Raw genomic sequence first — 18,865 nt, forward strand, 5'->3', positions numbered from 1 at the left:
TCTTTGAATCCAACGGTCTTGTGTATTTGTTGGCACATTTAAGCACAGAGAATGCAGGTTGGATACATTCAAAGGAATCCCAGAAAATATCAGCAGGTGCGTAGATGACATTACTGCCTGATGCAATGTTGTTAAGTTCCAAGGTTTAATGCTCTTTTACGAATCTACAAACCTGTTAGATCTTTAAGATCCTCACAGTTGAATTTATTAGAAATTCCTACAGTTCGTCAGGCACGTCTCTTTAATACTAGAGAAACTTCTTTTTCTATTGCGGCTCCAGTCCAATGGAACCTAATCCCTTTTGAAATCCGGGTGTTGGATGATGTTAAAAAATTCAAGATGGTATTTAAGAATTATTTGTTAATTCGTGCATTTAATATTGCATAATTACAATGTTAATGTGTTACAATTCTATTGTGAATTCATGGAGTGTCAACTTTTGAATTTCCCTGATAAGCTTACTTCACGTATGCAATTTAGCGATTTCCCAGGGATATGTCCTTAATGATAGTCTGGAACATTTTATGATAGTTTCTATGAAACCCATATTTATGTATGTTATTTTTATGTTATTGTTTTTATTATTATGTCTGTTTACTTTGTATAGCGCCTAGGCCATTTTGTGTTAGGCGTTTAATAAATTTTTCTAAATAAAAATAAATAAAATAAAATAAGTCCAACTCGGGCAAGTGCTGCTCTTAGCTTAGGGAATTCACTGCCAGTGGAACTGCTGTAACCGCATCGTACTCACTCTCTGCGGATATCCCCGAGCCTTGACAGGAGGAATCCCAGAAAATAGCTGGCATTATCCTCCCTGCACCCCGGGCTTCCTCTAGGGCAGCATGCTGGAAGCTGAGGAGACTCTCAGGGAGTCATCTCACAACAAAATGGCGCATTGTCTTTTATAGCAGCCAAAAATACCAAAGCCTTACCACTAGGAGGCACTAGAGTTCCATGGATTACAAAATGAGGGGGGAGTGCTCACTGTTATTACATTAATCAGCTCACTGTGCGGCATTTAAACTGCAGGTAAAAAGTGGAGACAATTGGGGGAGACTGTGAAAAGGTTTAGAGGCTGAAAAAGCGCCCACGCTCCCCAAAAGGCTGGGAAGCCCTGCTATAAGAACATAAGAATGCGGATATGCATGCACCGATTTCGCTTCTATTACCTGCCCTAGTGATATTGCATGTTTATTTTATTTTATGTTTTTATTTTCTGCTCCAGCTTCTTTCACCATCCCCGGCCGATCGTTTACTTGCGTGGGTCTGCTACAGACGTCCATGCCACATCACACAATTGAGAGGTGGAGTTATTTATATTGCCCCTCCCATAAGTGGGGGCAGGGCAAGATTTAAAATGACGGCACCCAGAGGCAGTGGAGCGAGGGCAAGGGATGCCCTCTTCCTGGAAAGCGGGGGGGGATTTGGCACCCAATGCCCATGGTGCCTGTGCCTAAGTCCAGTCCTGGGGTGGGGAGGGTTACAGTAGGATTTGAAGCCTTGTAGCTAAATTTAGTGGCGAGGGCGGGCAGGAGGGAGAGGCCTGCTGGAAAGTGGGTTTGGCGTTGGACAGTTTCTCTTTAAAGGTAAATGAAAGTGAAAGGAGACGTCCCTGGGAGAGGAGAGGATCTGGTTGGCATCTGAGCACTGAGGTAAAAGGGGAGGGGGTGCTTTTTATGGCGGGTCTCCCTTTAAAATCCGCAATCTGGAGAATCCTAATCTAGAATACTCTGCTTTCTCTGCAGATGGAATAAACTGCTGTGTGGGTGTCTGCGCGCTTTGCATACTAACGCAAGGCGAATTAAATCTCCTGCTAACAAAACCAAAGCTATAAAAGAGGATAAAAAATGAGGGAGGGGTTAAAAGTCTGCAGTTCTGGGTTTAGGATCAGAACAAGTTTCCAGATCAATTTCCTGTGCTCCTGGTGACAAGACCCAGGCTATTTGTATTCAGCCTCACAGACGCATAAAAGAGGGTCACTGCTCTTTAAAAGGGCCACTCAGCCACCCAAACTATTCCTAGGAAATAAAATAGAGAGTTGGGAGTGCAGGACCTGGGAGGGATTCAGCGATTGGGTGGGTGGTGCAAGAGGGGGCTGAGGAGAGTGTGAGTCTGGAATAAATGAAAGGTGCCCATCCACAAGCGTTTGCTCAGAGCCCTGGAAGTGGTTATATAGCAGCCCGAGCTTCAGGATGGGGGGAGCAGGGCAGCTGAAGGTGGAAAGAGGGGAGCAGAGTGAGAAGGAGGAGATAATGTATGGAGGAAACCCTGTTTCCTCCTCTTTTCCTGCAGGAACTGAGGTTGCTTATGTGCTGTTAACTGAGAAGGGGGTAAGAGGAAGGGGCTTTTGACTGCCTCTTCTGATGGCAGATAAATGACCACACAAGTCCAACCAGTGTTTGGCCATCTTCTCTTCCTGCTGCACTGTTCCCATTAAGAGGTGCGGTGCACACAGATCATGAACCCCATGCACAAATTTGAACTCTCAATATTAAAAAAAAAACAAAAAAAAAACAACTGCACAAAAGAACAATTTTGTGCATATAACCTTTTAAAAATTAGAGGGGACATGGCCACAGAGCCCTACCTCATCTCTGGCTTTACCTGCCATACTACCACATCCTCCCCAGAGAGACTGTTCCCTGCATCCATCACCCTCTCTGTGCATCATTATTGTTTGTTATCCCCCCTTATAAACTGTTTTCAACACACAATTACTGTGACTAAAATATTTGTAATCATAGCTAAAGTTACTCTTTAGTTACTATGGACCTACTTGTAAGTGAGACATCACCTTAACATGGATACAAATTAACAAATATTTTTAAAAAGTTACTGTACTAGATAAACAGTGGCACAATTCAGGGAGCTAAGTAACAGATTTTTATTTGATCAGAATTCCATTTTTTCTTCTCTTTGCTAATAAAGAGCATATTAAAATAATGAATATTTATTTAAAGTGTGACTTAGTTATCTTTAAACCAGGAGCAGCCCCTGGGGTTAGATCAACTGATCAGACTGTGCAGTCTGGCTCCAGTGTCCACTTGGATTTAGCACAAAAATCTATAGCTAGAGCTATTGAAATGAAATAATGTTAAATCAGTTATTTACTCTCTCAGGGGGCACTCCATAAAGTTAGCAAGTAGCTCATTTAAACAAATCAGAGAAAATTATTATTCACTCACAGGCCGATACAGTAAAAATCGCGGGACAGCGGGCGAGCACCCGCTCTCCTGTGCGCGCGATTCAGAAAAATAATTTATTCAAATCAGGGCCCACGGTAAAAAGAGGCGCTAGGGACACTAGTGCATCCCTAGTGCCTCTTTTTGGACTTCAGCGGCAGCTGTCACTGGGTTTGACAGCTGACGCTCAATTTTGCCGGCGTCTGTTCTCAAACCTGCTGACAGCCACGGGTTTGGAAACCGGATGCCGGAAAAATTGAGCGTCCGGTTTTCAACCTGCGAGCTGCAGGGCGATTTTAAAATTTTTTAAAATTATTTTTGATTATTTTAAACTTTTGGGAGCTCTGTACACTTTCCCAGTGCCGAGAGAAATTAACGCCTACCTTTGGGTAGGCGCTAATTTTTGAAAGTAAAATGTGCGGCTTGGATGCACATTTTACTATCTGTATCATGCGGGAATAACTAATAGGGCCATCAACATGCATTTGCATGGTGTGGGCACTATTAGTTTCGAGGGGGTTGGACGCGCGTTTTCGACGCGCTATTACCCCTTACTGAATAAGGGGTAAAGCTAGCGTGTTGAAAACATGCGTCTGTATCGGCCTGTCAATGCATAGTTAAGCTCTGGAATTCATTACCAGAGGACGTGGTTATGGCAGTTAGTGTAATGGGGTTTAAAAAAGGTTTGGATAAGTTCTAGAGGAGAAGTCCATAAACTGCTATTAATCAGTAAGGAATAGTAGCTTGTGATCTATCTAATGTTTGGGTACTTGCCAGATACTTGTGACTTAGATTGGCCACTGTTGAAAACAGGATGCTGGGCTTGATGGATCCTTGGTTGACCCAGTATGGCATATCTTATTCTCTTAAATATCACTGCCCCTTCCTTCGTTACATGCAAGAGGAAAAACACATATCGTTTACAATATTGTTTTTAAAACCTCTTATGAATATATTTGTCCCACCATTAGGAAAATCTTAAGTAATTCAGGGTGCTGCTATGCTGATCATAATCAGAGCAGCATGCAGGCAATCCAATTGATTTTAATACATGCAATGTGTGAATGTGGTATAAACAGCTGAAGAATGGACTCTGGGAAGGGCTTTAGCAATATTCCTAACTTAATTTTTTTTAATTCAGGTGTATTGTGACAAAACAAGGATGAAAACCTAAGCATTAAGACTCAGAGATTTTGCCACATTTCATTTTTAACCAGTTTGTGAAAGCCTTTCTGTTTCTTTTTCAGATAGAAATGGATGTGAATAACTGGAGTACTGAGGTAAATCTGACATAGGAAAGAGAAGGAGATGATGTTTTCGGCTTCCCTTACACTTCTTCCCTGGCTGGTTGGGTTGGATACTCCAAGTATCTCTGCCGATATAGGGACCCTGTGGTCCAGAAAGCTCTCGTACATCATATTTTAAATAAGTCTGATATTGGGGTAATAAAAGGTGTCACAGATTTCTGCAGGACCAACACAGCATGACTAGGAAGCCCTCAAGGAGAGAGAATATGATAGGCCCATTCAAACACCTCAAAAAGCATTGGGGCAGATTTTAAAAGCCCTGCGCGCCAGCGGCCTATGTTGCATAGGCTGCTGGCGCGCGTAAGTCCCGGGGCTTTGCTTGGGGGCGTGTCGGGGGTGGCGCGGATTTCGGGGGGGGTGTCGGGGGGTCATGGCGCTGGCCCGGGGGCATGGCCGAGGCCTCCGAACCAGCCCCCGGGCCGAGGAATGGCGCGCTGGCAGCTGGCCCACAGGCATAACTTTCTGAACAAAGGTAGGGGGGGGATTTAGTTAGGGCTGGGGGGTGGGTTAGGGAGGGGAGGGGGGGGCCGGAAAAAGTTCCCTCCGAGGCCTCTCCGATTTCGCAGGCTGCTCAGCTCGGCGCGCGCAGGTTGCACAATTGTGCACCCCCCCTGCGCGCGCCGAGCCTGGATTTTATAACATGCGCGCATGTTATAAAATCAGGCGCAGATTTGTTCGCGCCGGGTTACGCGAACAAATCTACCCCATTGCACGTACATAAGAAGCAAACCTTCTTATGTACGTGCAATGCTATAGTGCAAGAGGTCGCGGTACGAGGCTCCAAAGGGGTTAGGCTCTGGAGCAATGTCAGAAAATATTTCTTCTCTGAAAGGGTGGGCAGATGCATGTAGCAGCCTCCCAGGGGAGGTGGTGGAGGCTAGCCCGGGGGTAAGTGCAGGGCATCCCTAGTTGTGATTAAGTGAAGGGAAAAGACAGAGATCAGCTGGCGGTCTTTATTCACACCAGGAATGACATCGGGCAGAGGCTGGGTGCTCCTAATGATCCAGACCTGCCATGAGAGCCTATGCCCCTGGGTTACAATTGCTCTCTTCCTCTCATCGGGTCACACCATTCTGCGTTTAGACTGAATCTTGCATCCAAACAGGATCCCAGCTCACCTGGTACAATTCAGCACCTCAGAAACTTGGGAGTACAGCCACCTCGAGGGGGTGTCGTGTCTGGCTACCCAAGTTGTGGTATCTTGACAGGGAAGTAGGAACAATCTTACTTTCTTTCAGGCCGATGCAATACCGTGCACACGATTGGACACGCGTTTTGGATGCGCGTCCATAACTCCCCCCGATGCAAAATGGGGGATAGCGCATCCAATCGAGTGCATGGCTAATAGCACTCGCCCGGAGCAGGCGTTAATTTGTGAGGAGCCCAAAACGTGTACAGAAAATACTGCTTTTCGGTACTTCCTCTGACTTAATATCGTAGCAATATTAAGTCAGAGGAACACAAAAACTGTCAAATAAAAAAAAATGTGCCGGCGGTCAGGTTAGCAAAAGGCGCGCTCAATTAACGAGCGTCCGTTTTTCCTAACCCGCTGACAGCCGCCTCTCCTGGCCGCCCGATGGCTGAGGAGGCGCTAGGGTTGCGCGGTTTCTCCTAGCACCTCCTTTTTACCGCAGCAGCCCAGTTGCATTTTGCGTCGTGCGCCCTGGCGAGGTCGATCGGAACACGTTAGGAGAGCGGGCGCCCAATCGTGAGCGACGGTTTTCCGTGCGCCATCGCTTCGTCGGCCTGTTTTGTCTGGGGACAATGGAGGCACAGAGAGAGAAAAGAAAGCTTATTGGCTGGGGGGGAGGGAATCGTCGGGAGAATAAAACTGTGGAAATCGCAGATCTCGCAAGCTTCCCTCATTGGAGGCAGCTGCTGCAACCCCTACCCTCAGACCTCAAGGACTGAAATAGGCCAAACAGTAACTGACAGCTCAATGAGTGGCATCCTCTTTTGGTCTTCTTTCCAGGTCTCCTTTCTCTTTTGTTTGTTTGTTTTTTTGTTCTTTTTCAATAGTTTTACACTTTTGGGAATAAATTGTGCACTCCTTTATTATGGCCAACCCTCTCCTCGCCCTTGGTTTTGAGAATCTCTAAGTCCATTTTTTTTTGGGGCTGTTTACGCTATGTCTGCATGGGGCTCTGCCTTCTCCTTTGGGCAACTGTTTTTCTGAAACAAATGCATTTGACTGGACTTTTTCTGCTGGCTGGGTCTATTTCCTGCGTGGTCCCCTAGAGGTCCTGCTTTACTGTGACACTGTGGCCCTTACTAACGAGCAAAGTGGATGCCCTAGCCAAGCGCGCAAGGCTGGACTGTTCAGCTTACCACACAGGAAGGCCTCCTGTAATGCACACAGGACGGTGCTTTCCACCTAAAATAAAAAATCTTTTCTTCGTTATGTAGGCATTTGTTCTCTGCAACCTCGAAGACAAGTGTTCAGATGCCCACCTGCCGATGACACCCGAGTGGATGCAACAGGAGATTGAGAACTACAAGGTACTTCCCGTTCCCAGCAACTGCAGGCTTGTCAAGTTTTGACTTTCTGTGGCCGTTTCCAACTTTTTCTTTGTGCCGTTGCCCACCCCATTCTGAGCCCTGCATGTCCTAAAAATCTCATCCTCCCTTTTGGTCACCTTTTTCGGGACAGCCGTAGGGGTGTCACAGGTCCCCCTTGCTGGAGGCAAAGTCTCCAAGGACTGAGCCCTCTGCCCCTACCAGTGCTCGGCTGTAGAAAGACTTTGGTTCTTCCTGCAGTTCGGGGGGGGGGGGTGTTAACAGGAAGGCTCCCAGCTCATTAGAGAGAGGCTGAAGCAGTCTTGGCAAACATCTTCAGAGCTTTTGCCATCTACCCTTCTGCAGCACTTGTTCTTTCTTGGTGGTCACCCATCCAGCTACGCCCGACACCGCTGACCTTTATGAGATCTGATAAGGTCAGGGTCACCCAGGCCAGTTATGCTGGGACCAACTAATCCATGTTTGGGATGGGAGAACCCACTGAACAACTCTTGGTTTGGGCGCATTGCCTGCAGGGAGATGTAGCCCTGGTTTTTTTTTTTTCTTAGAGGACTCAATAGGGAAATCAGATCAGCATATCCCTTACATGAAGGAGCGGCTCGGACATGGAGCTATAGTTTGGCTCTAGATAAAAGAAACGGGTGAGCCGGTCCCTCTTACGTGTAGAGATTTGTCTCGGCGACACACGAGTTACTTTATACTCTGCTCTAATAGGACAGAAGTTTAAAACTGAATTTCCTGTGGCCCTTTGTGCTCGCAAGCACGGGCTGCAGAATCCGGCCTGGAACGTGTCCAGGTCAACTGTGCCCAGAAGCATAAAAGCACATGGTTCATTTAATGCCTTGCCCTCTCCATCCCCCAGGCCAAGTATGCAGAGCTGCAAAAGGATAAAGATGAGCTGGAGAACGCTAGAGCGGAGGCAGACAAGACCAGGAACGAGCTCGAGGACCGGGCGCTCCGGCTAAGCACGAGTGTGGAAGACGAAGCTCGGGTGCACGCGAGCCTGAAACTGGGTCACCAGGTCTGTTCCCCTGCCCCCCCCCTTAGAATGGTACCCGCCCATGGCACGCCGGCTGCCTCTCTGCAGCATTCAGTTTTATCAAATACATTGATACGTTGCCCCATTTTTTTTTTAATTTGTTTTTCGAGTTGGCAATTTTATTTATTTAAAAGATTTTTATATGCTGCATATACACGCAAGAGTGGATCCTGCGGCTCCTCTGGATTTCCAGCTTAATTGCAACTACCCGGGGATTTTTTTCTCTCCCCCCACCCGCCAGCTAACTTTAGTCCAATCATTAAACTAACTGTACCAGAGCTCTTTCCAGAACCCTGCATTCATGAGCCTGAAATTCAGCCACTAGGTGTCGCCATTGTGCAATGACTGGTACACACACACACACACACACCTGGTGCATGCTAGGATTTGTAGTCCCTTCTTCTTCCAGCTACAGTGCATCAAAGAAATGTCAGAAAAGTGGGACCATCCTAGATTCTCCCGCTAGCAGCTCAGTCTCCTGCCAGCTCTGCTTCCACCCCCGCACAAAGCATATCCACCACATAGCAGCATCTCAGCCCTCCTCTCTCGATTACAGATTGCGTTACGTGAAGCAGAGGGCGAAACTGCAAACCTGCTCAAGATGAAGAACAGTCTGGAGGTCCAGCTGCAAGATATAGTGGAAAAAAAGAGAGAGCTGCAGGAAGAGATGAAGGTAAAAACAGAAAAAGGGCCAGATTATTCCCCCAGCGGCTGGGGCATGATTTTACCATCTAAAAGGACCACAAGCTGTTTTGGTGTTCTGTGGTATAGACTGGTGTGATTAATGAGTAAAACATAACATAGATTCTCCTACAGAGAATTGAAATATTAGGGTGACCTGATGGCGCCAATGTTTCTTAGAAAAGGGGGAAGTATGAGTCCATAGAATGAGGGTAAAATCAGGACTGGCTCAGCTCTGATGACTTGAAGCCAACTGGTATCTTTAGCTCAGCACTTCCTAAGCCTGTCTTGGTGAACCCACAGGATATCTGCAATGAATATGCATGAGATGAACTTGCATGTACCAGGTGTCCAATGTCCGTGCAAACTTATCTTCTGCGTAATCACTGTGGATATCCTGAAAACCTGACCAGCTGGGGTGGGAGAGGCCACCAGGGCAGGAGTTGGAAACAGGATACTGGGCTTGATGGACCCTCGGTCTGACCCAGTATGGAAACTTATGAATACATGAGCCCTTGAGAGCCACGGATCCTTCTTCTGCTGAGGATATATCTTCTAATCACTAACCAACCTCTTTCCATTTTCAACAATTCACCAACTCGAGCGTACAAGGGAATCCTTGTGCGGTGGTAATCTATGTGGCAAACACAGAAGGCGTTGCACGAGAGACAGCAGAAACTTTTGACAAGACTTTAGAATGCTGTGAACCCCACATAGGACACAGCACACTCTCCCACAGTCCCTGAAGCAGGCACCCGTGCCGAAACATGGCCCGTGTCGGACAAGCAGCTCCGTACCCATGAGAAATCAACAAAGGCGATGACCTTGATAAGTATGACTAAAGACTAGCAGTGGGTCGGAAAAGCAGCAGGGGAGAAGGGATTTTAAGAAAAATTGCACGAAAGAGCACTTAAAAAATATTTTTGACCTTAATAAAAAGAATAATAGACGGAGGTAAAAGAAAGGATAACTGCAAATCGGTTATCCTCATCAAATACCTCCGTACAAGATTACCACCGCACAAGGATTCCCTTGTACGCTCGAATTGGAGGATATATCTTCAGCAGAAAGGCTGCTCCATACAGGGGGAATCTTATACAGGAGGGAGCCCATGTGAGTGTCTTCAGGGAGTCTCTCTCTTTACACTGCAGTAACTGATCACAAGCGTTCTTATTCAGAGCTCCTCCAGGCCTGAGAGGAGAGTGGTTTTCAAGGGACACGTCCAAGACATGGAACTTCCAGACTGCATCTCAATCAAGCCCAAGATCCAGTACCCGATTTCTGGGGGGTGTGTTCTGATCACCTTTGAAGAAGCAGAGGGTAAGATGCGAGGACGTGCCAGATTTACTTCCCAGAGGACTCCATGTCGCAGGCTGGGCCAGTTCTGGTTTTACTGTTATTACATCTTGGGACTTTTAGTTCCTGCTGTTACAGAACACCAGGGCCTCGATGCAGTGGCGGCAAAACCAGAGCTGACAACCTGGTGCCATCTCGGCACTGTCCACTGGATGTATTCAGGCAAAGGAGAGCCCCCTCACCCCAATGTCAAATCCCACTGGCATGCACTGTTAGTTCCCAAGCCAACAATATCTGATGGTTTCAGAAAAGAGTGCAATGAGTTACTTTATATGCGTCAGATCAAAGTGTGGTGTGTGGGCAGCTTTACTGAATTCAAGTTAAAGCTTGAGGCCCTGGTTTAACCATGTTTTGGCTACCAGCCAAGAATGCAGGACTGGAAGCCTGTCTGACCAGCACCCAAAAGGTTTAATGTTCCCTGCACAGGTTTTTAATTTCAGCCAAAAGATCAAGATGGGACCCTCCTCAGACCCATATGTTTGATCTTAGCCAGAAAGGCCAAGAAGCAATCACCCTCCCACTGTTCCTTAACACCCCCCCAAGTTTGTGTCTTTCTTTAATCGCAACTAACGTAACTCCATTCCCTCCATATCTGCCTCCTTCCCAAGTGGCTCAGAGGATCATTGATAAGGGAATGCACGATATCCAACTGGAAGAGTGTCGCCTGCGGGTAGAGGCCCGGCCTGTGGAGCTGCTCATGCCCTCAGCCTTAAAGGTGAGCCTTGTCTGTCCAGAGCAAGATGTTTGTAGCGAGTTTTACCTGCCGAAGGCGATATAGTTTCTGTTTGTTCATGATGAAGCACCAGCTTGGAGAGGGAGGAGGGGAGGAGTCATTTAAGTCAAACACATGACACAATTGGCCAACGCCCTCATCTCGGTTCATGTGTGCAGTAGAACAGAAATTGGATTGTACCACTGTGGACAAAAAGGGGATGCTTTTCCACCATGACCATGGGGGGGGGGGGGACTTAAATATTACAAAACACAAGTTAGAATTTGGCAGATGCCATGTAATAAGTTACAATGTCACAGATGCTGTTTGATAACTTAGTATATCTTGTTAGTGATACCTCTTACTATATAAGAGAATGTAATTCTTTTCATCCGGGGTGGTATGAGATGGGCTTTCTAGGATTTTTGTCTACAGGAGGGAGAGGAAACGTGATTCTGGGCCCTGCTAGTGGGGATAGTGCAATACTACTCTGCTTCTGCAAAAAAAATCCATGCACAAGGTTTCAAACTCCCAAGCTGTGCCTTTACTTTCAAAAACTTAAAATCATGTTGGTTGCTTTATTTGCTATTCTGTCTTTCAATATTATATCAAGGCGGTTAACAATAAAAAAAAACAAACAACAAACAAACCATAGAACATACATCAATAATATAACATAAAAATAAAAAATATACTCCATATACAGTAAAATAAAAACAAACTTACATTGTATAATCTGTTTATACAAATCAGCTAAAAAGAATCAAACGGCATCAAAAATAAGTCTTCCTAGGAAACTACATGGTCTTAATTTATACAGAAAGGCTAAAGAGGTTAGGGCTGTTCAACTTGGATAAGTGTAAAAGGTTAGGCTGAGTGGTTATATATATTACACCATTGAACACACACACACACAAACAATCTGGTAAAAGCAAAACTTATTGCATCAGCCTGTTAGTAAACTGCTGTGGGCAGTGCACGGCTCAACATGCAATTTGGACGTGCGTCCATAACCCCCGATGCAAAATGGAGGTTAGCATGTCCAAAACGCACGTCCAGTCGAGTGCATAGCTAATAGCGCTCATCAGATGTAAAGTATGATGGAGGTCTATAAAATCATGAGAGGACTAGAACGGGTAAATGTGAATCTGTTATTTACACTTTTGGATAATACAAGGATTAGGGGGCCCTCCATGAAGTTAGCAAGTAGCACATTCAAAACAAATCTGAGAAAATTATGTTTCATTCCACACAAAATAGGGCTCTGGAATTCATTGCCAGGGAATGTGGTTAAAGAAGTTAGCATACCTGGGTTAATAAAAGGTTTGGACAAGTTCCCGGAAGACAAGTCAATAAACTGTTATTAATGAAGTAGACTTGGGGAATAGCCACTGCTTATCACTGCATGATTTTAGCATAGGATCCATTTAGTATTTGGGATCCTGCCAGGTTCTTGTGACCTGGATCGGCTGCTGTTGGAAACAGGGTTACTGGGCTTGACAGATTGACCCAGTATGGAAAATTCTTCTAGTCTTATGTAATTGTAGTAATGTTGCTGGCTGATAGGGGGAAGGGACAGAGAGGGAGGGATTTTTTTTTTTAATGATCAACTAGTGGTTGACTAGCTGAAGGAGGGAATGGGAGAGGGAGAGGTGGTTTTTTTTTTATTTTTTTCTTTCATAGATCTCTCTCTGTGACCAGCTTCCGCAGGGCAATCTCCTGAAACTCCCTCTACAGCCCTCGTACCTCCTGGCAGGTACATACTAAAAGTGCAACACATCACAGGGGTGCATGGAACCTAGTGATACCATCCATGCCTGATTTTAGAGCATGGATCCAGGGTAAATTTAAGGAAATGACTGCAAGTGTCATTTCCCGCAACACTGGGCTGCCTGCCTCTCGTAGATCTCTTGCCCAGACTTACGAGAGGTGAGACTTAACACCATAAGAGGCGCATCCTGCAAGATGTGACTTTATATCTTGGCCACAGGAGGCCAAAGCATCTATTGGCCTCTAACCCACCCCACCCCACCCCCCACTCCGCTCCCAGAGTGCAGGAAATTACAGATCAGGCCAGAAGTAGTTGGGTAAGAGGGAGTAACACCCCCCCCCCTTCCCACACACACACACACACACACTCTCTCACCTTCATTTCAGAGCTATTACAAATATCTCACTTTTGGGTCGTGTGAAAAATTCCCAAGAACCTATGGAGCAGGAGGCTTTTGAAAGGTTAAATTCATGCAGTGGCTCTGTTTAGCATTACTTTATTTAAAAATAAATGCATGGGGAGATGTTTAACCGTAGAGCATTCCCGGCCATTTAACTCCTCCCAGCAGGGCCGCTGCCTCACGGTGTTTAGTTGCCCTCGAATCAGTAGGGATAGACTTTTTTTTTTTTTGCTGTGCACGGATTGCCGGCTGCAGCCGTCTCTCGCTCCGTCTCGTCCACCCTGCAGGTGCAGATGCAGCCGTGCCACAGGAGGATCCTGGTCTCCAACATCCCGGACTCCGAGAAGACCGGCGCCCTTCTGGACAAGCTGGAACTGTTCTTCACCAAGCGCAAGAACGGGGGCGGAGAGGTGGAGGAGCGGGAGCTCCTGCCCGACTCGGGGAACGTGGTCATCACCTTCCTGGAAGACGGAGGTGGGCGGAAGGCCTCAGCGGGGGAGGGATGCATGCCACCACTTCTTATGCAAGGGTGCACCAGTTCTCCAAGGGAACGCAGAAGCACGCTTTCTCTTGGAGAATCGATTTTTCTGCGGGGACTTCTTAAAGTGTCATCTGCGTGTGGTGTTTTCCCTCCCTAGAAGTGTACACAATTTTGATCCCCCCACCCCCCACATGTGCTTTCATGCAGTTAGGTTAAGGGGTGGGCGCTTTCAGACAGCCAACTTACCTGGGGACGGGGCTTTTCACAATTTTTTTTTTTCTTTTGTGGCATTTGAATCCCCCCTCTTTTGCCCCTCTAGATGAGGCGTGAAATAACATCCAGACAGGGTGCTCTCGGTCCCTGCTTAATGCTCTGTGGTAAAACTGCTGCTTAGGGTGGGCCGTGGTATCACCGCTGGAGGCTTTGACGTTGGCTATGGCAGAGTTGCTGCTTTCTTTGGCCATAAACGTTTCCAATCCCCGGCCTCCTTACAGGGTAGGTGTAGACAAATCTGTTTTCAGGGGCCCAAGGATATTCAGAATGAATATGCATGAGACAGATTTGCATACAGTGGAGGGCAGCGCATGCAAATCTGTCTGGTGCATGTTCATTGTGGAAATCCCGAAAACCCAACTGACCATGGGGGAGGGGGAAAGGTGAGAGGTGGGTGGTCGTGGAACCGGGACCCTCAGAACAGGTTTGGGAGCACCTGCTGTAAAGAGCCAGCGAGGTATTGTGAGAGGAGGTCACCACGACAGCTGGAGGGCAGCCAGCAAAGCAAAAAGGACAGGTAGCCCAAGAGGAAATCTGATTAAGAGATGGTAATCTCTGAGGCCGTCTGGGCTGACTCGCTTGCTGGGGCAGAGACTGAGGGGGTTGTTTTTTTGTTTTGTTTTTTTTTTGCTCTCCGAGGAGCCTGGGGGTAGGGAGGGGGAGCAATTTTGTTAAATGGCCGGATAATCGCAGATCATGGATTCAGAGCGCCTCTTCCACCCCACAGTGGGAAGAGAACTGGCGAAGATTGGCTCCGTCAATGTTCCCCTGGAAAGCGGCAAAACCTACCCGCTGAAAGTGACGCCCTACATCAAAGGAGAGATTCGGGATTTAAAGGTAGGCATATGTGTCAACATGGAGGTAGTGGGGGGGTGGGGGAGGGGGGGAGAGAGATCCTGGGGTCTTTAACGTGGACGGGCAGGGAATCTTGGCCGCATGTGGGTCTCGGAGACCGGGTTGGGGGAGGGGATGAAGGTCAGTGGTGGAGAGGGACGGGGTCTCTGTCTGGTTTAAATGCATTTGTGAATCAATCAATAGAAGCAGAACAGTGAGGTTTACCAAATGAAGTTAAAGCCTTGCCCAATTCATAGAAATAAAATTAAAAAGTTGGAGGATTTTTTTTTGACCTGTGACTGAAAGAACCATGGTTTTTTGGGGGTTGTTTTTTTTTGTTTGTTTGTTTTTGAGCTTGTGGTAGCTTTGGCATCAGTTTTCTGAGGTCTTTTTCCTCCATTTCAAAACAGTCTTACATTATAGGGCGAGGCTTTTACTTCACTTTGAGGCCGATGCAGTATTTGTGCTTGGAAAACGGGCGCTCAGTGTCGAGAGCCCGCTTCCTCAACGCACGCCCAGCCACCTCTCCTGTAATACTTAAAAGGAGGGAAACGTGTGCGTCCCTGGCACTGCCTCAGCATCGGGCGCCCAGGGGAGGTGGCTGTCGGTGAGGGTTGGGAAAACGGACGCTCAATACGAGCGTCCCGCCATCGGCACGAGATACGTGCCCAGTTGCATGCAAAGCCATGCGCTAGCCTCTGTGCACGGTATTGCATCGGCCTGTCTCTGTTGAATGTGCACTCATCAGGTGCCGTTGGTGTCTGCACCCAGTGCGTGTGGCTGTGAATGATCCGGTGGGTGTGTAGGGTGTATTAATGTGTACGGGAGTCTGTGGGGCAAGGTGTGAGCTAGATGAGATTATTCTGATGAACGTGATCATCCTAATGGATCGGAACCTGCTGCTCCCCCTGTCTCTGGATGGATAACTGCTCAGGCGTAACCCTCCCTAGCTGTACCGTACCACCCACTCTCTCTCCAAGCCCGACCCCCGTCTGAAGTCCTTCTCCACAGCAGTTATGTGCTTTTTCTCTCCTCTCTTTCTACCATGGTGTACAGTTCAGGCCTTCCGTCTGCAGGCGGACGGTGCTGCTGACGGGGATTCCCGACATCATGGACCAGGAGCTTCTGCAGGACCTGCTGGAAATCCACTTCCAGAAGCCCTGCAACGGCGGGGGCGAGGTGGACGTGCTCTCCTACGTCCCGCTGGGGAGACGGGCCGTGGCCACCTTCGAAGAGGACGCCAGCTCTGGCGGCAGTGCTGTGGCCGCGCGGTCTCCATAAATGATGACCGGCACGGCTTGTTCTTACCGTGGCTTCTGAGGCCGTGCTTCGGCTGTCGATTCTGAATACATGCGCCACAGGTAGCCGTGTGATGCCTGCGTGGGGCTCTGCTAAAGCTTTGCTCTCCGCTGTCCATGCGGTATTCCAGCGTCACCTTTCCCTGGCGTGCAAGGTAACCGATTACGGATTGTCTTGCACAAAATAAATTGCCTCTTGCAGCCTTGTTGATGTTGGGTGCATTCTGTATTTAGTGGGGGGCACAGCTTCTTCCAGGTTTGCTATTCCCTTTTTATGACCCGAATCCTGCTGTCACCAAACCAAACAGCGGGGAAAAAAAAAAACAAAAAAACTGGAGGTGATTTTTTATTTCTTTTTTCTTTTTTTTTTAAATGCATTCAACATGAAGGCCTTGCTACCGCAAAGTTCAAATGTGTGCAAAAGATCACACAGGGGGGCTTAGCTGAGGGCCTTGTGTATGAAAAATAAAAAATGGTGCGATAGGCATGGAATGGTGTAGATGGAAAAACTGCTGTATCTCTCTCTTCCCCTTCCTGTCACTGGGGTTTGCGCCCGAAGTACTTCCCACAGCTTCACACCTGGGCTATGTTCTCTGCGTTGTTTCCCTATCTCCGCTAGCTCACTTTCCTCTCTTTTTAGGATAATGTATTGTCTCTCTGCATGGGGCCAGCTCTAACCCAGCCCGTAGCTTGTTTTTGTTTTGGTTGGGTGACCCCCCTCTGCAGAGACTGCTGGCCATTTTTAGCCAGGAGCCAGCTGGGCTTGTGTGTGGCAGTGCAGCCGCCTGCTAGCAGAGTCCCGGGCTCTGTATGGAGAGTGAGTATGAATGAGGAGCCAGTAGGGTAGGGGAAGAGACAACAGGTGAAGACATTCAGGAGCATCACCACAGACTATAGTCAGGCCTGGATTTAGGCAGAAGCACCAATCAAGGATTCCACATTTTGAAGGCACCTAATGCCTGGGCTGAGGAGGCGTGTGCTTTACAGTGATGTGCCAATCTCCCTTCAAAGGGATGCTGCTGTGGCACTCCAGAAGCCCTGCTCTCTGGATACCCTTCCCCACCCCTGCTCTCCAGTCCTGCCTTCAGGTGTCACCGGCCCAGGAGATACCACATGGTCTGCCGAGCGCAGCTCTGTCACAGCCGCGCTCGGCAGACCACGTGACTAGAGCGACCGGCCCACCAGGGGATGCCCGATCCCCGAATAGGCCAATCCACCCCTGGGTGTCACACTCCTTAATCCAGCCCTGAAACTAGTGCCTTGCAGTGTGAGCCCCATCGCGCCCTTCCTGTTGGAGAAGAGAAGGGTAAACGCAGAGCCTCCCCGTTTCCAGCAGCAGCTCAGGGATAAAATCTGTGACAAATGTTAGAACATTTCTGTGGGAAAATGTTGGAAATTCTGCAGCCTCTTTGCATAAATTTTGTGTATTATGGTAAATAGTGTAACATTATTTGTATAATAAAAATGAATCAGTTCTTCAACCCTTCTTTGTGTGTCTGTAATTTTTATTTTGTGGGGTGAGGTTTTTAGGGGTGAGATGGAGTCAGCAAGGAAGAGGAAATCTCAAGGATGGGGGGGATGAAGGGAGGATTTGGGAGGGGGGAGTTGTCCTTCCCTGCTCCCTCTCGCAGCTGGCGGGCAGGAGAAGAGCGGCAGTGCTTCGGGCCGTGTCCTCCCTATCTGCCACCTGGCACTGGAGCATCGCACTTTGACCTGCGTGGTCAAAGCATGAGTTGGATGTAGGCTGGCAGAGGAGGTGGCCATGGCCTGAGGCCCCTCAGCTCTTCTCCTGCTGCTGGGCTGGAAAGAAGAAGGGATTGGCGGTGGGCTGATTTTAAGCAATGGCGGGTCTGAGCCTGTCCAGCCACTCCCCCTCCCTTATAGTGGCCACCTGCTCTCTCTCCCTATTCCATGGGGACCCTCAAGGTTTTGGCAAGGGCTGTGTTTTACAAGCTTGGATGCTGCGATGGGAGAGCGGGCACCCTGGGTACTGCTGTGTCAGGCCCTAGAACAGGCGAGTTCTCGCATGCTACCTGGGAAGTTTCCTATTAAATCTCATTTACTGCACTGTCACCTGGAGATGCAACTGTATAAATGGTTCATGTATGGTAACAGACACCAAAAAGGGATGAATTAGCACAAGTTTGAAACGTGTCAGCAGTAGCACCAATGGTCATGGCTTCGACCCTGGCTACTGGCCAACGGCCATTGCTGCTGCTCACTGGTTTCAAACTCTGGCTATTTCACTCCCTTTTTGTAAGCTGGCATTAAACGTCAGCCACATAGATGCCTGTGATGTGGCATCCTTGGTGGGTTTCGCACAGATAGCCACACACAGGAGTGATCCTTCACCAGTAGGTGTTCATTTATTTTATTTGTTCACTTTTATATACTGGTATTCAAAAGAAAGTATCATATCGGTGACATAGTAAACATACACATTCAGCATAAAATAATAAAACAACAATTATCAAAACCTCGAAAACCAATACATAAATAGTCTATAAAATAACTACAAATAACAAAACATTCCTACAATAAAACTTCATGTTAGCACTAACACTAGTGGGAAAGAAGGGCAGAGTATAAGAGGAATACCCTTAATTGACAAAGGCCTGCTCAAATAGCCACGGTTTTAGTTTGGTTTTTTTTAAAGTATTCGGCTGTGATTCCAATCCTATCTCTGTTGGTAACACATTCCACATCTTTGGGCCAGCCAATGACTGAGTTTAAATGCGCCAATCTGGGTGATGGTATTGATAATGGGGCCTTACCTGCTGAACGTAAATTACGCTGCGGTCTGTGCAACTGAATTCAACCATTCTATTCTATCTCCATATAATGATCTGTGTAGAATTGATAGACATTTAAATTGGCTTCTGTAGTAAACTGGAAGCCAATGATGTTCTTTCAACACTGGTGTAATATGGTCCTGTTTCCTACTTCCCGTTAACAGGCGAGTGGCATAATCCAAAGGAGCCCATTGTCCTACAAGGAGTTACTGAGGTGTCAAG

General features: G+C 47.5%; 1 protein-coding gene across 1 annotated transcript; it reads left to right on the forward strand.

Moving 5' to 3' along the window:
• Window positions 1-1,505: 1,505 nt before the first annotated feature.
• IFI35 (interferon induced protein 35) lies at window positions 1,506-17,337 on the forward strand. Its single transcript, XM_029574197.1, has 10 exons — window positions 1,506-1,652; window positions 4,430-4,462; window positions 6,896-6,988; window positions 7,869-8,027; window positions 8,602-8,718; window positions 9,905-10,046; window positions 10,691-10,797; window positions 13,253-13,439; window positions 14,447-14,556; window positions 15,610-17,337. Exons 2-10 carry the CDS (start codon window positions 4,436-4,438, stop codon window positions 15,832-15,834), a joined length of 1,167 nt encoding a protein of 388 aa, XP_029430057.1. The 5' UTR covers window positions 1,506-1,652; window positions 4,430-4,435; the 3' UTR covers window positions 15,835-17,337.
• Window positions 17,338-18,865: the final 1,528 nt, after the last annotated feature.

The sequence above is a fragment of the Rhinatrema bivittatum genome, chromosome 12 (assembly GCF_901001135.1).
Source record: "Rhinatrema bivittatum chromosome 12, aRhiBiv1.1, whole genome shotgun sequence".
Taxonomy (NCBI): Eukaryota; Metazoa; Chordata; class Amphibia; order Gymnophiona; family Rhinatrematidae; genus Rhinatrema; species Rhinatrema bivittatum.

Bases quoted from the DNA above. Each gene is read 5' to 3' on its own strand.
- IFI35 (XM_029574197.1), top strand. From the start codon at position 4,436: ATGGATGTGAATAACTGGAGTACTGAG. The intron at 8,719-9,904 runs GTAAAAACAGAA...GTTCTTATTCAG, and splicing joins AGCTGCAGGAAGAGATGAAG to AGCTCCTCCAGGCCTGAGAG. The intron at 10,047-10,690 runs GTAAGATGCGAG...CTCCTTCCCAAG, and splicing joins CACCTTTGAAGAAGCAGAGG to TGGCTCAGAGGATCATTGAT.